This window comes from Chironomus tepperi, unplaced genomic scaffold, assembly GCF_022539635.2.
Source record: "Chironomus tepperi strain 1889 unplaced genomic scaffold, CSIRO-AGI_Ctep_v1 contig_456, whole genome shotgun sequence".
NCBI lineage: Eukaryota > Metazoa > Arthropoda > Insecta > Diptera > Chironomidae > Chironomus > Chironomus tepperi.
Window position 1 is genome coordinate 578,405 of NW_027226578.1, and position 20,242 is coordinate 598,646.

The 20,242-nt window shown below is 31.8% G+C and overlaps 5 protein-coding genes across 5 annotated transcripts; 2 read left to right on the top strand and 3 right to left on the bottom strand.

Moving 5' to 3' along the window:
* Positions 1–127: 127 nt before the first annotated feature.
* LOC139098993 (uncharacterized) lies at positions 128–3,247 on the bottom strand. Its single transcript, XM_070651385.1, has one exon. It carries the CDS (start codon positions 3,034–3,036, stop codon positions 1,276–1,278), a length of 1,761 nt encoding a protein of 586 aa, XP_070507486.1. The 5' UTR covers positions 3,037–3,247; the 3' UTR covers positions 128–1,275.
* Positions 3,248–3,813: 566 nt separating this feature from the next.
* Positions 3,814–9,857, bottom strand: LOC139098974 (tudor domain-containing protein 7-like). The gene is made up of 7 exons (XM_070651363.1): positions 9,719–9,857; positions 7,885–9,295; positions 6,613–7,512; positions 6,393–6,532; positions 6,071–6,325; positions 5,846–5,997; positions 3,814–5,657 (listed from the first exon to the last, which is right to left on the bottom strand). Exons 2-7 carry the CDS (start codon positions 9,076–9,078, stop codon positions 5,449–5,451), a joined length of 2,850 nt encoding a protein of 949 aa, XP_070507464.1. The 5' UTR covers positions 9,079–9,295; positions 9,719–9,857; the 3' UTR covers positions 3,814–5,448.
* Positions 9,858–10,139: 282 nt separating this feature from the next.
* LOC139098956 (nucleolar GTP-binding protein 2-like) lies at positions 10,140–12,369 on the top strand. The gene is made up of 2 exons (XM_070651342.1): positions 10,140–10,175; positions 10,236–12,369. The coding sequence occupies exon 2, from the start codon at positions 10,246–10,248 to the stop codon at positions 12,253–12,255; it is 2,010 nt and encodes a 669-aa protein (XP_070507443.1). The 5' UTR covers positions 10,140–10,175; positions 10,236–10,245; the 3' UTR covers positions 12,256–12,369.
* On the bottom strand, positions 12,358–15,274 carry LOC139098957 (phosphatidylserine synthase-like). The gene is made up of 3 exons (XM_070651343.1): positions 14,763–15,274; positions 13,362–14,409; positions 12,358–13,256 (listed from the first exon to the last, which is right to left on the bottom strand). The coding sequence occupies exons 1-3, from the start codon at positions 14,960–14,962 to the stop codon at positions 13,209–13,211; spliced, it is 1,296 nt and encodes a 431-aa protein (XP_070507444.1). The 5' UTR covers positions 14,963–15,274; the 3' UTR covers positions 12,358–13,208.
* Positions 15,275–15,632: 358 nt separating this feature from the next.
* On the top strand, positions 15,633–19,690 carry LOC139098981 (ras-related protein Rap-2a-like). The gene is made up of 5 exons (XM_070651369.1): positions 15,633–15,782; positions 16,250–16,523; positions 16,616–16,707; positions 16,796–17,051; positions 17,124–19,690. Exons 2-5 carry the CDS (start codon positions 16,481–16,483, stop codon positions 17,279–17,281), a joined length of 549 nt encoding a protein of 182 aa, XP_070507470.1. The 5' UTR covers positions 15,633–15,782; positions 16,250–16,480; the 3' UTR covers positions 17,282–19,690.
* Positions 19,691–20,242: the final 552 nt, after the last annotated feature.

A 20,242-nucleotide genomic window follows, 5' to 3' on the forward strand; every position in this document is an offset into this window, starting at 1 on the left:
ATTTAGATAACAAGAGTGAATGGTTAGAGGACGAAAGGAAAGTTATAAATAAAATATTATCGATGAAATTGTTTTGTTTTGCTGTATACCTCGATAAGACACCGAATTAATTTATATACTTTGCTGGTTCTATTAAATTCCTTGTTTTTTTATTGAATTTTATTCATTTATTTACAACTAATTTCTATGTAACATGTGTATAAAAGGTTATTGATCATAAAGAGATGTCTGTGTATGTTTTATTTACAACTCCTAACCGTCAATTTTCTCTCAATGTCAGTAGGCTATCGGAAAGAATCTGTCCACGCTTTCATATTTCTTCATTAAATGCAATAAGTATTAAGAAATTAAAATCTTTAACAAAAATTGATTCTTATTATTTAGCTGGTAATGATTATTAATATTTCGAGTTTTATATTTATAGCACAGAATTTTTTTAGTCTTAACCTTTCTACTTTTCATATTGATAGCCTTAGTAGTCTTTGTACATTATTTTTATTTTTGAACATATTTTTAGATCTGGATACTCCAAATATTAAAGGTCTTCTATACAAATCCTTGACAGAACCTCTAAAATCCATATCCGTATTAACTAACATGTCTAATCCTTGACATTAAATTGTAATTGCTTTTTACTCAATATATTTACATAAGAGTACCCAGATCTGTTTTATACAATATAAATTAATTAATAATGAAGCATCGTCGGTGTAAATTAGTCTGAATTTCTCTCTCCTTCTTTTTTGGTGACCTGCATGAATTTTTGACTTTATTGGACTTTGCAGTAAGCAGTAATCTTATTTTTCTTCTTACTGATCGTAAGAAGAAATAAGAGCAGTTGCTTATTTTATTGTATTGCACATATTGACCCTTTGTAATGTCACATATATTTCTGGTCTCGATTAAAAGTGATTTATTTGATTATTGGCGTAAATCATAATGAGACAGTATAAAGCATTTTTCCATGTATATTGACATAAAGGCAAAATCCAAAGTTCAATTCAATTCTCATTACTCATGTTTAATAGAATGAAAACTACAATTATATATTGTGAATGTGTTACTGCTCATCTTTTCATATTTCATTGATATAGAAAAGATCATCTTCGCAATTTAAATCACATAGATTTCCTTCTAGAATGGTCCAAAGGTTTTTCCATATTTGCATCATCAGTCTTCTTTAAATTCACAGCGTTTTTGACTGAGCAATTGCTTATCTCTATGTAATTGTTAAGTCAGTAATAATTTTATTGATATGCAGGTAGCAAATTTTGTTCAAAGTCCTGATGAATGTCGATTGCTTCGGTTACTATGTCGTTTAAGGAACTTTGAAACTTTTCGGAGAGGTAATTGGAAGTGATAGAATGCTATGTAAGGTAGAGGATCCCAATACAGGAACAATGCTTCTCGTTTGTCCAACACTGATCCAATCAGTTTTTCCAATGACTGTGCTGATGGATTCTTAATTGTATTTGCGACTGTGTCAGGAAGGAAGTGTCTAGATTGTGTCATTGAGCCTGAATTTTTGCGTTCAAAATGAGGACATGGTTTTTGCACGACACGTGACTGTAAGCCAGTATAGCATAAATATGATAATGTCACTCCTACTCGCGTTCCTAATGTTAGCAAATTTCCGCTAGCATCACTTTTTACAAATCTAAAGCTAACGTGTCCGTTGATTTTACGCATGAAACGAACCTTCTCGAAAAAGTCATTAAGCCATTTTTCGATCTCAGGATTTGTTTCAGGTACTAAATTGCGAGTTTCTGGATGAATCGCACAAGTAACATTTGCAATAACTTTTGAATCTTTAATCGTGCTGCATGTCACATAATGTTTACCGGGCACATCACGTAGGACAATCCATGGCTTATCTTCACTTATTTCTACTGATAAATTTAAATCACGCTTATTTTCAGGCAAAATATATTTTTGTCTCTCAATAATTCCATGTGCACCTGTTGCTATGAGAACATTACGGAAGTTGTTCATAAAACCTGAGTCATACAATTTAATCAGATCTTCCTTGCTGTTTAATACACGATAAGGTGGAACTGGAATATTACGGTTCTCGCATTTCTTCAAGACACTTCCAATATCATCGAGGACAGACACTTCTTGTGCACCAGGACAGAATATTCTCTGAACTCCTTCTAATTCCATATGAGGCTTAGCAAGTGCATCGTAATAAGCTGGTGATGTAGCACATACAGGAATGTAAAGTGATGGTTTTTCCATCTCAACGATTCTCATAACAGCATTAACGTAATCATTTGCATTTTCCTTTGCTGATGCTGGAATTGTGTAGAATTTATCGACAGCAACAGAGAATCTTGCGAGTGCAAAAAGTCCTTCAAAGTCGAATGCAATAACTCGGGCACCAGCAGAATGGAAATTTCTAGCTAAATGAAGTGCTTGAATTGTACTTCCACCAGAAATAAGAACTGTTCGCTTCTTTCTGCTTCTCTCATGTGCCGGTGTGTGTAAGAAGATGAGGACATTCTTCAGCAATGACAGTGGATATGAAACAAGTTTCCAGAAGAGCCACAAAAGTGCTGACAGCCAAAATGATGGAGTTGAATGGAAATTCCAGACATTCTTCATCATAACATTTATGAATTTTTGACATAACGAGATGATCAGCAATGGCCACCATAAAATAAGTCTCACAATAATGTGCAAACTGCTAACTTGACGATTCTCTTTCTCATCATCTGAATGTACATGAGTTCCGTTACTGATTGATTTAGAATCAACAATTTTATTTAATTCCTGATCTTCTGGAATAAGCATAAATGTACTTGAAAAATGTCTTCTTAAAGCTGATGGCTGTGGATGTGAGGAACTTAAGCCATTTGGTGGCGAACCCGATCTTGGTGGTGAATTCAATGGCGATTTGCTGACTGGAGAATTAGGTGCAGTTTTTGCATATATTTTTGGATTTGAATTAATGATTGTGTTCGTCATCTCAATTGAATGTACCGAGTCACTTCTTGTCCAAGGACCAAAGAAATTTGTTCTTTTTGCTGACGGCATTTTAATATAGTTTTTTAAGTTCAGTTCTATTTGATTAAATGCACTTGAAATAACTTTATTTAACTGTCTATAAATCTGCTGTATCAGTTTGTTTTTACTTCACTTTTGACATCGATTTTTTTTATTTCGATAATGTTTAATAAACTTTTCATCTATTTTTTTCACATTAAAATCACTTTCTTTTTATTCTTTTCCATGTGTTTAACGTTCAATCGATCACGATAGACTGAAATTAATGAACAGGCTAAACGCTCTTTAAAATTAAATGGAAAATGAGAGACGAGTGATTTTTTTTAAAAAGAAAATAAATTTACTCAAAATTTTACTGAGTAAAGTTTGTCACAAAAATGTACTTTAACCTTCGCGGCGATAAAAAGAACTTCAATGAATGGCAAGGGCTCGAGATCACTTTTTTTAATTTGGTGTTTATGTCGTTTAATGAGGATTCTTATGACGTTATTTCGAGTTTATTGACATATTAAACGATTATGTGTTCTAATTTAGTCAATATACTGATTAAAGAAAGTTGTGAGTTACCCAAGTACATGATCTAGCACTTTCTTATGTCAATTCTCTGCAGGTGAACCAACTCAATTGTTATGTTACATGCAGAGCGTGTGAAATTAAGATACTGAAATATCATTTTAATTAATAGTAAATAAAAGCAATTTTTTTTGTTTCTTTTCTTCTTTTTCGGTTTTTTTGCTTTACTTTTTTTCAATTTTTTCACATTTTTTTTATTTTAAAAATTTTTCGTTTTTTTTTGCTGATTTACTCGTATTGTTAACAACTTTGTTTATGATTATTGTAATAAATAATTTTATAACTTTTTTTGTATCATTTTATGTTTCATTTATCTTAAACTTCTAATAGTACATTTTTTTTCGCAAATATTTCGATTAATTAATTTAAATGTTATCACAATTATTATGTTTCGCGGGTATGTAAGGTGTGTAATGTAAAAATTTCTTTTAAAGATTCTAGTTAATCTTATTGATGCAATATATATATATTTTTTTACTTACGTTTTACATTAAAATTTCCAATTCTTCTTTAACTTCCAATATTAATTTCTTTTATTTTGTCGCTTATCAATTAGATAAAAAAATTATAATTAAAATAAAAAGTGTAAGAAATTTAATTTTCTCGTTATCACTTTGTTACACAATTATTTAAAAGGTACTTCGTCGTTCAATTAATAAAATATAACTCATTTGTTTGGCTATAAAAGAAGGACTAAAATTGAGGACAACAGATATAAACAGGAAGTAGTAACCGACAGGACGGTAATAAGGTATAAAAAAAATATATTAAAAAAATGTTAAAATAAAATTTTCGTCCGAATGAATAAATAATTTAAAACATCTGTTACACGAGTACAGACCTTCGAAACTCCCTCACACTTACACATTTAAAATAATAGTTGCTACCCGTTTCCAATAGTTTCACAAGAACTAAGAATTGGAAAAATTTAACAAAAGTCGAGAGACACAAACATTTTTTTTATAAGGCCAGTCACCTAGTGATGACTCACGAGACATTTAAATTTTTCAAGGTTGCTTGATAATAAAAATTTATGTGTCACTTTAAACACCCCATTTGTGTCTCTCAATTCAATAAATTTCCACTTCCCTTCAAGCCAATATAAAAAATAAAAGATTTTCTCGAATAATTTCATTTGTCTAAAAACTGGCACAGTCTTTTACGTCATAAATTTTGTCTAACATATATCCAAAGAATTTTCATCTTTGTACGATTCCCGTCACACAAATTAATTTTCTAGCAAGATTCATTAATAAATAATAGTATTCATATTGTTTAATAAATTATCTCTATGCTTAATACATTTTTAATCAATCAAAAATTGGAAGTTCTTGATCATATTGACTAACTTTTATGTGATGTCAATCTCATTTCAGATCTTTCCAGTTACAACTTTAATTTCTAGCACCAAATATTATTTATCATTTGAATCAGCAAATGATCAAGTAACTTCCAACCCTCGACGCTTTTTCTGGTAAATTTTTTATTTATAAAGTTAACCAAAATGTTAAAAAAAAAATAAATATAACATTAATTAATTAAAAATCTTTGTAAATAACATGAGCAAAATAATTGTATCCAAAAACACATGCACATAACGTGTATCTTAAATTGTAATGGATTAAAATTGATTTTTTTTTCTTGAATTGATATTTTTTGCTGATAATATTAATTATTTTTGAATGATCCACAAAATGTATATGAGCATAAATAAATGAATAAAAATTGAGATAAATATTTTCTTGCTATTCTTGCTATTAATGTCTTGAGTGACATATTACATATCAAAATGATCTGGAATTATGATTTTTAGATATATTGTTAAATTACATTGTGTAACAAATTATTTTTTGTTTACTATTTTTAAATTTAATTAGGCAGAGCACGTCCTTCTTTAATAAGTAAGTCATGAACTTTTTCATTCTTACCGAATAGGACAATTTCGTAGACTTCCTGCTTCTCATACGGATCACTTGAGTGAACATTCTTGATGACAGCTGGGAAGCTTTTATTTTCAGTCATTTTCTTGAAGTAAATAGCATCATCTGGTGTAAAATCTTTGTTTGCTGGTTTTACGCCTGTAGAGTTAAGAAAATAAACAGTCAGAATGTGAGAAATTAATCAATGCACGCGTTGTGAGATTGTTTGAATGATTTCAAAACAATTTAAATGTGAATTCCATTTTCTTAAACATTTTTGAGTGATTGAATGCACAATTCAATTTTAAAATTATTATATTAATTTTAATCCTGATCCACAAACTTACCATAGAGCCGAGCCTTCAATGCAAGCTTTGGTAAGGTTCTAAATTTGTTTGGCAACGTTCTCATCTTGTCTAAAGATAAAGTCTTAAAGTTTCCTGAATCAACAAAAAGGCAGTTGATGAAGTTCTTGTCAATTAAACTTTCCACAGATGCTCTACATTAATTAACAAAAAAGAACATGTAAACAAAAAAATGTACAACAAAATAACTTTCGAAAAAATACATACCTAACCCACTTCTTTGATTCATCATCAAAAACTGCATAGCATTCACCTTTCTGTATGTCTGTTAATGATGTAAACTTTCCGATGGTGTTACAGTGCGATTTCAAGTCACTCAAAAGATCATTAAGATTCTTCAAGTCATCTTGAAGTTGTATTATGAAGCTAAATGGACTTGATACAAGTGATACAAAAACATTTATGAATTCTCCATTGTTCTTCAATTGGCGTCGTTCCAACTTAATCAATGGTGCATTTGGGCTATACAAAAACAGATTAAATTATCATCATTATTACATGTTTTTATGAGAAATATGAACTAAGTTACCTAATGCTTTGTAAATCCGTTCCTAAAACTTTTGCGAATTGATCATTTATGTTAATAATTATACTCTCGCTGTTATGAGTGCTGTACATAAAGAGATTTACTTGTGGGAAATTGCCACTTGCAATGCTTACGACTTTTGCCTAATAAAAAAATATATTTTAAAATGCGAAAAGTTTCACTTTAATTAAGTAATAAACAAATTTTGCAATGTTTAACTTACGAATGCAGTCCGTCCAGACGGTAAAATTCCAAGTAATCTCTTTCTAACATCGTCAGTGAAAGTGACTTTAAATAAACCCATCCTAATGACTTGTGCTGGATATAAAGACAGAACATAAGAGACTTTATCGAGACGATAAATGTCTTGATTCTTAACGATTGTCTTGTAACCGTGATCAATCATAAACATCAACATTGAATCATTATCCATTAACTTTTCAACACGAGCACGGAACCAATTCTTTAATTTATCGTTGTAAACAAGATAAACTTTCTTCTTGTCCGACTTGTCAGCATAAGGTCCACGAAATTGTTTAATTTCATCTTTCGAAACATTGTTAATCAATTGCTGGATGTACGCATATGACTTTGAAAGTTGGCAATAAATGGCATCATCTCCAATATGAGTTATAACAATTTGGTTACTGTCTTTTTGATTCAATGTAGGCGGTTGCACCGATTTTAAAATTGAGTTCATTAAAGTCTCATTCAAGTTCACGTCATCGTCAGTAGATGTATCATACAGAATCATCTTAATTGGTTTCGTTTTATTAGCTTCATAATACTCTTGATTCATCATGATTTCAGCAACAAGAGACTTGTAAACGAATGGCTCAAAAAGAGATTGTTGAGTAATGTTTGGATTATTTTCAAATTCCTCTAATCCAAAAAGTGATAATTTGAATGCCTGTGCTGCTATTGTTAAAAACTCTGGTTTGCAAACGAAAATATCAATAAACGGAATCCATTCAATATCGCCATTATCAATGCAAATACAATTTGCTTCTTTATCTCCCATTTCAATAACTTTAATACGATGCCAGCAAGATTCAATTGATGTAAGATAAATGTGATTGGCTTTTATTTCTGTGGGACGCTCCTTGTTCGACAACATAAATATCTATAATTGTGCAGTAGACATACAGAAATAATAATTAAAATTCGTGCATTACGAAATTACGGAAGAAAATGTGTCATTGTATGCCAAACAATAAAATTTGGAAAGACGTGGTGATTCGTGACTGACGAAAACGCATTTAAAGACAGAAAATTTAATTTGAAATTTTAACGTTCAGAAATTATTTGAAAAATAACGAACAAATTTTTCAAATATTTTATGAAGGTTATTGTCAAAATTTCAATTTTGAGCCAAATTTTCTAATCAATTCCTGGCAAAATGCATTAAAAATTAGCACACGAATATAAATCGGTCATAAAATGACTTTCTGCATAGCGAATAACTAATTCACACATCTATTTTAATTCAACTCACCTCAATATCATTCAATAATTTATCCAAAGCATCGCTATATTCTGCACCAATTAAACGACCACAGATTTCGCTTGGACTAAAGGCACTTGTAACGAAGATATTCCACAATTTATTCTTCCACGGATAAAGTAATTCAGGAATGTTTTGAGTTGCATCGCATGGAGTCAATGGACGATCAATTGAACCATCGCCAATTGCGAAAAGTATTTCCTCATTAAATGGACTCATTTCGAAGTTGAATAATTGTCCGGCAAAGAATTTGACAATATGATTCCAATTTTCAGGCAATGACAGCTTGTAAGTCTCAATATAGAGATTTGAAATGTGCTTAAAGAAGACACCGCCAATCGAGTTACGAATCATAATCCATATCTTTTGAGCAATATCGAAATCATTTGATAAATCCAAAGGATTACGTGCCAATTCCTCTTCACGCTTCAATTCATTGACAGCAACTTTACAGCATGCTTCTTGAGCCTCATTCTTTGATGAAAAGAAGTCATTGTATGACATGTAAGTCTTTCCATTGATTGTAACTTGGCAAGTAATGCTGCCCTTTGTTAAAGGATTATTGAGAAACTTGAGTTCTGGTGCATCAATATTCTTCATTTGGCAGTATTTGACAAGCTTATCATAATTACTTCCTTGCGATATAAACCATGAATCTGGAATGTGGACACTATTGGCTGCTTTAATATCTTCCGGGCTTAATTCGCCTTTGCGTTTTAATCGCTCTGATAATGGCATCGTTAGTTTAGGCAACGGCTTAACAGCAGCATGTCCATTTCCAATTTGTGCATTGTAATTTTTCTGGAAAACATTGTTATTGTTGTTGTTATTGTTATTCGTGCTGTTGTTTGAAAGTCGATTACGTGGAACGATTGGTGCTTTAAAAGTACGTACTATCATTGGCTGATTATCATTATTATTGCCATTCTTTTGTTGCGGCTTTGGACGACTCAGACGTGCAGCATATCGAACATCATAACGTTCCTCAACACCATTTGCAGGCTTTAGATAATGGAAAGTCTTGTTAAACTTCATGATCGACTGAAGTTTAAGTTCAGGAATTTTACGTCCTTCCAATTCTTCATAATCTCGCTGTAATTGTGTAACTGTAACAGGTCCTTTACGTGATATGATAAGGGATTTGAGGGTTTCGGTGAGAGCTTCATCTGACGGTACACGATCCATGTTTTTCACGATTCGCGTTGACCAATGGAGCTTCTGATTATTGCTTTTAGAATTCGTGTTTGGAGAAATTTCGTAGACTATTGCGATTGAAAAGTTTTTAAGTTGATTTGTTGTTGTTGTGTAAAGGATAGATGAGTTGTAGCTTGAAAATTGACTGTTTATTGTATTTGTTGAGAATTTTAGCAGCTCATTTTATTGATTAATGAAAAACAGGAACCTAAAAAGCACCACCAAAAAAGAGAAAAAAAAAATATAATTAAAGATATTAATTCATGAATGCACGAAGTTGCAAAATTATTGTGCAAACAAACAACGACCATGAAAAGAACGCAAAGCAACCTGTGACTTGAATAAATAATAATGGTTTAAAAAGACTAAATGATCGTAAAATAGAAGAAAATGGAATGAGAGAAAGTAGGCGACGAGTAAAAGGAATTTTTTTTTTTTGACTTTATTTTTTTCAAGAATTTAATCAATCTGTCTAGCGATTATCGTCTTTTTTCAATTATTGTGACTACCTTTCTTATTATACTAATGGCTTTCTTATCACTAACTCGTATCATCACTTTGGAATTTTAATTAGAGCAAATGAAAATTTTTCAGTGATGGAATTTTCATGATTTTTCCATTTATCACTTACTTTTTTGATAAATTCCACTTTCTATGGATAGAATACTGTTCCTTTAACACAATTATACATTTGATATTTATATAACACCAACGGTTCACAAGAAATAAAAATTAATTAACTCAGCAGTGAAAAAAATTGTCCAACGAAGTAAATTTTTGAACTGAAATGAAACGAAATCAAAATTTCAGTGAATGGTTGATCGTGCAAGAGTTGCTATTCTGTAACCACTCCTAATATGATTTCTGTCTCCTATTACTAATTATTGGAAACGACTAAACTTGTCAATTCCATTCCAATTCTCATAAAAAATCATTAATTTTTCCTAAATAACTTCAATTTTAACGTATATTTAAGATTTAAAATTCCAAACACCACTGCGTTTTCCAACCCTGAAAAATCTAAATTCCATGAGAAAATTACAAAATTTTTGAATAATTCGTGTAACTAGCTGAGCATTAAAACCCATGTGAATATTTCAAAACATCAAATTAATCAAGAATTAAGCATTAATTAAAGCTATTTTTAGTTAGTTCAAGATGCCGAAGACTAGTTCACGTCCAGGTCCTCCGAGGAAGGAAGGAAAAATGAATAAAAGTGGCCATTCGTTGAATCCAGACAGAAGTTCTGGGGATCTTAAGGGTGTTCAGCGGCCAAGATCCAAAGGAACCATCAAGAGATTGCAGATGTACAGAAACTTCAAAGCCAAGCGAGATAGACGAGGAAAAATCATTAAAGCAGCACCATTTCAAGAATGGGTATCATCAGGAACAGTATCAAGAGTTGAACCATCACCAAAATGGTTTAGTAACTCAAGAGTAATTTCACAATCAGCCTTACAAAAGTTCCAGGATGAAATGGGAAAAGTTATGAAGGATCCATATCAAGTTGTCATGAAGCCTACAAATCTCCCAATTACTTTATTAAATGAACATGCAAAATATCAAAGAGTTCATTTGTTAGATACACAGTCATTTGAGACCACATTCGGAAGTAAAAGTCTACGTAAGCGACCAAGTTTAAAGGCTAAGGATTTAGAGGATTTATCAAAGGCAGCAGAGGAAGCAGTAGATAAATACAGTGATGACAAGGATCATGATTTAATAAGAGATGACGGAGGAATTAGACAAATGCCCCGCGATTGGGTCTTTGCTGCTGGACAGAGTAAAAGAATCTGGAATGAATTGCACAAAGTTGTAGATTCAGCTGATGTCTTACTGCAAGTACTTGATGCAAGAGATCCAATGGGCACACGAAGTAAATACATTGAAGAATTCTTAAGGAAAGAAAAGAAACACAAACATTTGTTCTTCATCCTTAATAAGGTTGATTTAGTTCCAATTTGGGTAACACAAAGATGGGTCGCAATATTGTCACAAGAATATCCAACAATTGCTTTCCATGCCTCAATGACACATCCATTTGGTAAAGGTGCTTTAATTAATTTACTCCGTCAAATTGGTAAACTTCATACTGACAAGAAACAGATCAGCGTTGGATTCATTGGATATCCAAATGTCGGAAAGAGTTCAGTTATTAATGCATTAAGAAGTAAGAAAGTTTGTAATGTCGCTCCAATTGCTGGTGAAACAAAAGTCTGGCAATACATCACTTTAATGAAGAAGATCTTCCTTATTGATTGTCCCGGCGTGGTCTATCCATCTGCTGAAACAGATTCCGAGAAAGTGCTTAAAGGAGTTGTCAGAGTTGAGTTAGTAACAAATCCAGAAGATTATGTTGAAGAAGTTATTAAGCGTGTAAGAAAGGAATACATAATTAAGACTTATGGAGTAAAGGAATTTGATAATCACATTGACTTTTTGGAACAACTGGCTAAAAAATCAGGAAAACTCGTTAAAGGAGGTGAACCAGATGTCAATGCAATCGCTAAGATGGTCTTAAATGACTGGCAACGTGGTAAACTTCCATTCTATGTCGCACCAGAAGGCTTTGAAATTCCAAAATCAAGAACAGAAGCAAAGAAGGAAGAAGGCAAAGAGAATGAAGTTAAAGTCGCTGAAGATGATGAGACAAAGAGCGTAGCCACAGCAGTTTCTCAGTCAGTTATCAAAGGACGTGAATTGAGACAGTTACAAGATTATCGAAAGATTAGAGTTAATTTAGAATTCGATCCAGAAGACATAAAAGAACTTGACATAGATGAAATTAAAGAATATGAAGAAGCGAAGAAGCAACAAGGAGAAAGAAAGAAGAGGAAGTACGATGATGAGGAAGAAGAATCGTCAGGAATTAGTGATTTCTATTCAGAAGATGAATTTGACGAAGAACAGAATAAAGTTGTACATAGAATGGCTGGAACTAAAATCAAAACAACACCGAAAGGCAAGAAACAAAAGACCACAACTGGATTCTTCAAAGTTGAGGACGTTGCTGAGACACCCAAGAAGGAGAAAGTCGTCAAGAAAGTTACAGCGAAACAAAGGCGAGCAATTGAGAGGAAAGAGAAGCCCAAGAAAGTCGGCAGTAATTTCTATGATGTCGTTAATGTTAAGAACAAAACAAAGAGCAGGAAGTTTGCTGGAAAATGAACGAGAAATTATAAGAATTATGAATTATATTTTTAAATCGTTTATTGTTTCGCTTTTTAAGAATTAAAAATTTTACTTTGCTAAAGAGAGAAAATGGCATCCTTTATCAAAGAACTTTGGCTTTTTATTCAGTTTAATGACCTTTTTTATAAAATGTCACCCATTTGTATCCTTTTTATTTATTTCAGTTCAGCGAGTACGAGAAAGGTTGGAATAGTTTGAATGAAGCGTATTTGAAGAGAATTTGTAGTAACAAACAATAAACAGCCTTAATTCTATACGACTAAATTTTATGTGCATTTTTCAGGATGAGTTAAAAATGTCTCAGAACTGTACAAATGTTAACTTTGTAAAACCGTACAAATGTTTTAAATTTGAAAATTCCGTTAACTTTCAAATTTCAAAACCATTCAATTGTTTTTCGTCAAAACGGTATAAATGTTTTGTTAATCGATCCTTACAACTGTTATTCAAAACCGTACAATTCCATCAAAAATTGATCATTCCTGAATGATTTAAAATGTCAAGCAATTCAATATCAAAAAATTTCTTTTAAACAATTCACATTATCAATTTTTGCACTTATCAAAATTATTAACTTCAGATCCTGATTTCCAAAAGTCAGATTTTCAATAATTTTTTTATGTCACACTTAATATCATAAAAATTAACAGTAGAATTTTTTTGGTGACATTACAATTACTCCAATCAAAACCAATTAGATGTAATGGTGATGATAATTTAGTTATCACATAAAATTTCGTCGTATTTATTTTGTGTTGTTGCAAGCAATTGGAAATTCATGTTTCTCCGTGGTTAATAGGAAACTACAAGCATAACTATGTTTTTCGAAGAAGAAATTTGTCTTTACGTGGTTGATTTTTTTATATACGACAAAAAAATTTAATTAAAAATTACTTAAAATTTGGTATTTAATTCTACAATTTGTTGATTCAGCTAGATTTCTGTTTACGTGGTGTTGACTCTGATTCATCAGATTTCTAAAATAAAGACATAATAAATTATTAATGATTAATTCATTATGAATGATATACATAAATACGTTAGAACTGGTTATAACGTATTTATATTCACACGGGAATTACCTGGAAATGCTTATGGTAAAACATACAGCCCAAAACTAATATAATTGATAATACAGCTTGAATGAGGAGCCACCAAATGACCTTTGTTGCTTGTGTCTGACTAAACAATTCTTTTCCGTTTTTAATGCACAATATAGCTTCAGCAAACATGACTGCACAGTATACCCAACATTGTGTGCCCATACGTTTACATGTCGTATCAGTTGAATAAATATAGTATTGCCTCACAGACGGTGCCGTGAAAAGTCCAATTAAAATCAGTCTTACAATCACAATTGGATGTGATGGTGGCATCTCAAAGATGTGCTTTAAAAAGAACGTATTAAGTTCTGTGACTTGCCAAAATATGACTAATTGGCAAACTGATAAGAATCTCATGTATGTGCATTTTGGATCCATCCAACGAACAGCTGTCCAGCTTTCTGGTGTAAATTGTAATGCAGCACGCTTCAATTTACCGGATGTTGATGAAATGTCACGTAAACCGACCCATTTGTATTCACGCATTTCCAATATCTTGCAGAGTTTAATTCCACACCAAATTCCAAATCCATTACATAGAAGAATGTCAAGAATGATTGCATCCCACCAGCATTCAACAAAGTTTGGTAACAAATGGGCAAATTGAATTTCTGTAATTTCCCACATAACTGATATACACCATAAGATGCCCGTATGACGAATTAAAATGCCTTTAAACATCCATCCAAGATAATGAGCAAGTGCAAAGCAATCTATATGCTCATAAATCTTCTGAACAGTCACAATTGAACAATTAACTCCATATTCCTTGTCCATGTTGATTTTGAAATCTTCTAATTCAGGATCGAACCAATAGAATATCCCCATAATAGCCTTATAATTTTGGAACATCAGAAATACCAGGAACATCAAATACAGCACCGACAGACCAAATATCATTCTCCATATCGCTGGATGTGGACGAGTAAACGGTCCATTTGGAAACGCCAAAACTGATATGACACAGAAGAATATAATGACACAAACTATTCCTGCCCATATGTTATCTTCCGTGTTCAAGTCGTTCCTAAAAAAAATGACGAATAAACAAATATGAAACAAACCTAATTGATAATGAAAAATGTCGTATGATCATAATGATTAACATGAGATTCTGTCTAGCGTTGACATGAATGTGAGAAAATGAATAAGAAGAAGACATAGATAGGAGAGAGAAAAATTGAAATCACGCACAATGTGACACAAATAATTGAGGAAAGAATTATGCAATGGCTGTGAAAAAATAAAGTTCGAGTGTAGAATGGAATGAATGTGCAAAAAAATCTATAAATATGATGAAATGGATATGAAATCGATATAAACATGTGCCTATAAAGTTGAACATTGATCGATATTTACAGGAACATAAAAATAATTTACCTAGTGAATGCAAAGTACATTGCAGCTATTACGGTGCAAAGTAGCAATGTAATTGTGTGAGGTTTGTAGAAAAAATTCAATGTCATATCCTCTACAGCTCGTTCGTTCATCTTTTGGAAACTTTCCGTGAATTCTTTGACTTTTGAAGGCGGCATAATTGGATCTTCGGATTTTGATCTAATTGTTCGAGGCTCCCCCATCTTTGATATGTTCCTTTTATACTTAGTACGGGTTTTTCGTATTACTTGCTAATAGCACTTAATTTAATTATTAAACAACTAAGTTTAAATTACAATTTTTTTAATAATATCAAAATCCCGGATTAATTCATAGTTTTTATGAATAATCACGCGTAATTTATAGAGACTTGAGCCGGATGTCTATCACTTATCAACAAATCAAACTTCTCTTCTGTTTTCTCACTGAATTAATAAGAAAATCGTCAATTTTAGAAGAAACTTTTTTTGATAACACAATATTAAGTGTGCAGACTGAGCTCTGGTGGCTAATTCGAGAACTAACAAGTTTCACTATTTTCTGATAATCTTGTCTACTTGTCAATCGCGCATTTATTGTAATCTACTTGTTTTGAAACTTCAAAACACTAAATGAGTAGATAAATTAACAAAAATTTATAAATTTTCAAAAAACTGTCAATTTTGAAAAATTTAACGAACTTTTGAAATTTAAAAACCCCTTCACTATTCTTCAAAAAACGTAGTGTCCCTGCAGAATTTTTTTACATTTTCTGACAATTTTAAAATTCAGAAACTTTTATTAATTTAACTATGAAAACAACACATAACAAGCCAGTCAACAGGACAAAGTGAACAAACAGATAAAGAAGTCTACAAATAAGTGAGAAAAGTAGGTCTACAAGCGAGTTCTACATATATCTTGTAAAGTTTTTTATTTGCAATAATTTATCGTCAAATATTTTTTAGGAAAAATGGCATTAATTAACAATTTCTGTGATGAGTGATAAGTTTCTAGCCATCTAGACCTTAAGAATAAATCGAAGTAAGTGAAATTGTCAAGTCATATTTCCCGGAAATGTCGATGAATCATCATAAAGAAATTTTACATAAAAAACTTTGATTTCTCGCGAAAAAAATGTTATCATAAAAGAAATAGATTAAATATAATTATATATTCGCAAAGATAGGCAGTGTTTGGAGTGCATTGTGATGGAATAAATTACATCTTTGTCAAGATTAGAAGGCGAAAATTGAGTAGAAAAGTGATTATTTTATAAAATTTCCCTTTTTTGTTGTTCAAACACACATCCAGCACTCACATACGAAACATCAATTTTTCTTCTCCATATCGCTCTTCTTTCTCAATATATATAACTAACTATAGCTTTAAAATAAGTTGTTGATAATTCGCAAAGTGTGGTGAAGGCAAAAAAGCCACTAATTATTTCAATTATGATTCGCTTCATCTCGTTTTATATATTAATTATTTATTTTATTCTTTATTTCCAGCAACATCATCCATTTCAACTTTGCGACTTATTTTGTTTCCCTTTAAACATACAGCATTAATTATTTTAAAAGCTTCTCGAGAGAAAGGACTAAAATTTGCTCAAAAATAAAAAAACTCAAGATACATAATTGCAATTTACTGATACATAAAGAAGCACCATACAGCATAAACTAGTAGCAGTAGAAAAAAAAAAAGAAAAACCATTTCCACACAAAGAAAATTACAAAAAAATGCGCGAATTTAAAGTTGTTGTGCTTGGTTCTGGTGGAGTGGGTGAGTATTGAATGAATGAAGAAAGAAATTGAAAAGTTTTGCTTTCTTTATTGCTACAATAACATATAATGACTGCTTCTGTTCGTCTACAGGAAAATCGGCCTTAACTGTACAGTTCGTCTCAGGATGTTTTATTGAGAAATATGATCCAACAGTAGAAGATTTTTATAGGAAAGAAATTGAAGTGAGTAGATAACAAATTCTAATCTTATCTCGTACACTTGCTTACTGCTGGAATTTTTTCCTCATTTTTTTTTTTGTCTTGTTCACAGGTCGATAGTTCACCATGCGTGTTGGAGATTTTGGATACAGCTGGTACTGAGCAATTTGCCTCCATGCGCGATCTCTATATTAAAAATGGACATGGTTTTATTGTTATGTATTCACTCACAAATCATCAGACGTTTCAAGACATAACGACAATGAGGAATGTAATACATCGAGTAAAGGGAGGACAACCGACTCCCATCTTACTAGTCGCCAATAAACTCGATCTAGAATACCAAAGAGAAGTGTCAACAGAAGAAGGTGAGCCTTTGTTATCTAGTTATTTAGTTATGTATGTCATATGACTAAGTTGTTCTAATGATATTCCATTAGGTCACGCACTCGCCGAAATGTGGGGCTGTCCATTTATCGAAGCTTCCGCCAAAAGTCGAATCAATGTGAATGAAGTCTTTGCTACAGTTGTCCGTGAAATGAATATGTCCAACGAAAAACGAAAGAAAAAAAGTTATTGTTGTTGCACGATATTATAGGGCACACGTGTTTTGTAATTCAAATGAAATTAGTTAATTAAGGCCGATTTAAAAACAGAAACTGATGATGTGAAAGCAATGATCAAATTTTTAAGGATCATTGTTATGTAGACTTTATATCTTTACATGTTTTTTACGTAAGTGTATTTCCCTTTTTACTGCTAATCAAAACTCTATCCATCCTTCCTTTTTCGTTTCCAATGCAACTCAATCCACACAATCTCTTTCACTTCTCCTACAGTACGCATTGAGTGAGATTCACAGATATATATATTTTTTTTGACATAACAACATCCACCCATTTCCTTTTTATAATCCATTATCATCACAATAGTTCCAAAACTTTGATTATTGGGCTGATTTTAAATCACACATAGACATGCTTAATAGTTTACCATTCTAAATTTATCATTCACGACCATGATCATAAAGAATCGTATCAAATTTCATTGTTTTGTTCAACCTGATCAATAGACAGGCGATAATCGCTGACAGATTGTAGACATCAGAAGTTGTGATTATTTTTTTGAAATTTGAAATCAGGATTGGTTATGAATCTGGTTTAAATTAGTAGGTTTAAAATTAAATCCAGTCGGATTAAAAATAAATCCGACGACGGTTAAATTCAAAGTGTCAAAAGTCAGCCAATATAATCATCTACAGAGCTCGAAGTCGAGCTCTGATCCTTCATGTTCAACCTTCCTTTACGCATGCAATATTGTGGCATTTTTCCATGTTTTTTAAGAATAGATCGTAAAGAATAGTGAAGCAACAGATGACTTCACATCAATTTGCTATGGACCCAAAAGAATGTAAAATCCATTTTTAATCATATCTTGAAATCCCATCATCATCTTTAGACTGTAATTTATATCCTTTAGGACTATCATAATCTTCTAAAAAAAAAAAATGAGAAAATATTTTTTAAAATGAAAGGCTCATAAGACATTTCTTTCTAACTTCCTTTAACTTCTTTTTTTCGTTTCCTAATTTTATTAAATTAATCACGTATGATTTCCTGCTTTTTAATAACTTAGAAGAAAATTAAATTAAATTAAATGAATGATAAAAAACTGAATTTTCTACTGAAAATTTGATAAGAAAGAAATGAAAAATTTAGCTTTATAAATTTACCAAAAAAAAGAAAAAATGAAGTGTATAAGAAGAAAGAGCTCATCGGATTACAAGAATGTGGGAAAAAAATATTAAGTAGATAAGTAATATATAAATTTTTTTTGATGTAGAATCAAATTTATCAATATGTGTAGTGTTTTAACACCTTTATTTTAATAACAAAGGAAGGCGTCTCGGCTGGTGATTGTAGACATACTAATTAAGGTCGAGTCAGCTAAGGTGGATGACTGATGGAAGTGGATGAATCAAGATTTGATAAAAATTCGAAATTTCTAGAAATCCATGAATTTTTGTTCAAATTTGAGAGATTTAAAAGGTTGAAGCCATCAAAGTCGGCAGCTAAATGCTCGCTTATCAAGTCCGCCGACTAAATTGTCAGTGGCTTCGATCTCTAGGATTTGTCAAAATCGACACAAATTTTATATGGAGTCAATTCAGCTTGACTCGACTTCCACACAAAATAGGAGTAGACTTCGAGTTCTGAGATTTAAACTTTAATCTAACATACTCAAAGATTCATCCACAAGTATCCCCGATCGACATATTTCGAAATGTTGCCAATACGTCGACGAGGCGGCAGTATACTTCGACTTCCAAGCTCTAGAATATAAACCCGAATCCTAGGGTTGAAGCTTGAATCTGATAAACTCAGACATCCACAACTATCCCTGGCAGTATGCTTGGAGCCAGAGCTCGAAGTCGATTGGGATTTTGTATGGATGAGTCGACTCGACGTCATACAATATTTAAGCTGACTTCGAACTCTGCTTTGAGCAACTAAATTAGCGTAAACAACCTAATTTGCTACAACTTGGTACTGAACAAAGCTCGAAGTCGATTCTAATTTTATGTTGGTTTTGACTCTCAGCATACTGCCAATTCGTCGCCGTAGTAGCAAAATTTCCATACTTATCTGCCGATAGGAATATCAAGTCATTCACAACAATTTAGATAATATAATTTACAATAAATATTCAAAGAGGTGCTAATCTTTGCCTGCAAAAATTAATCAATATCGCCGCCTTGAAAGCCTTCCTCTGAAAGCAATGTCTTTTTTTTCTTATAATTTAAAGACGATAAAAGTGAAAAAAATTGATATTTTTATTCCTTCTTTCTCATTATATTAATTATAACATTGACTAAAAAAAAGGATGTAAATTTTTTTATTTGATATATCAAGCGTAACCATATTAAAGAAGAAGAAACAATGAGATATATATGTTTATTATTTTAAAAATCTTTATTTCTAATAAAAACGATAGATTCTACAAAAGATTCATTCTGTGCTTGTTATTTTTATCAGCTTTTCTCATTTCGGAAGAATGCTCTTTAGAATATATGTAGATGACTTAATTTTTTTCTTCTAGGAATGTGTTAGACTGTGTGATGGAATTAGTCGAAAGACAATTGAGAATTATCATGAATTTATGTGATGTTTTGGGATGTTCTTGTCGTGGAATATTGTCAGGTTTGGGGATTATCCATAAATGATGTTCATTTCAGAGTTTACATAGATCATCAACTGTTGCTGATTGTAGAAAATTGAGAATTTGAGGGTCCTAGAGCTCGGTCTCTAAAATATTTGCCCCAAGCAGTGGTGGGCAACCTTTGTGCCACGGTACACTTTGGAAATATCATGAAACGTAAGCAGTGTTCGGTTTCGGTCGAGGCTTACCGCCAAAGTAGGTCATGAAAAATTAAAGGTTGTCCATCACTAGTCTAAACGATTCAAAGTGGCCCCAAAAGCCACTCCTGATTGCTTCTTTACCTACTGGAATCATACTTTGACTTGAGTCTAGGTCATTATTATAGGCGTTTCATCTAACT

Bases quoted from the DNA above. Each gene is read 5' to 3' on its own strand.
- LOC139098957 (XM_070651343.1), bottom strand. From the start codon at position 14,962: ATGGGGGAGCCTCGAACAATTAGATCAAAATCCGAAGATCCAATTATG. The intron at 14,410-14,762 runs GTAAATTATTTT...CATTTTTTTTAG, and splicing joins ATGTACTTTGCATTCACTAG to GAACGACTTGAACACGGAAG. The intron at 13,257-13,361 runs GTAATTCCCGTG...TCTTTATTTTAG, and splicing joins TTTACCATAAGCATTTCCAG to AAATCTGATGAATCAGAGTC.
- LOC139098993 (XM_070651385.1), bottom strand. From the start codon at position 3,036: ATGCCGTCAGCAAAAAGAACAAATTTCTTTGGTCCTTGGACAAGAAGT.
- LOC139098981 (XM_070651369.1), top strand. From the start codon at position 16,481: ATGCGCGAATTTAAAGTTGTTGTGCTTGGTTCTGGTGGAGTGG. The intron at 16,708-16,795 runs GTGAGTAGATAA...TCTTGTTCACAG, and splicing joins TTTATAGGAAAGAAATTGAA to GTCGATAGTTCACCATGCGT. The intron at 17,052-17,123 runs GTGAGCCTTTGT...ATATTCCATTAG, and splicing joins AGAAGTGTCAACAGAAGAAG to GTCACGCACTCGCCGAAATG.
- LOC139098956 (XM_070651342.1), top strand. From the start codon at position 10,246: ATGCCGAAGACTAGTTCACGTCCAGGTCCTCCGAGGAAGGAAGGAAAA.
- LOC139098974 (XM_070651363.1), bottom strand. From the start codon at position 9,078: ATGGATCGTGTACCGTCAGATGAAGCTCTCACCGAAACCCTCAAATCC. The intron at 7,513-7,884 runs GTGAGTTGAATT...GCACAATTATAG, and splicing joins AATTATTGAATGATATTGAG to ATATTTATGTTGTCGAACAA. The intron at 6,326-6,392 runs GTAACTTAGTTC...GTTTTTGTATAG, and splicing joins ACGGATTTACAAAGCATTAG to CCCAAATGCACCATTGATTA.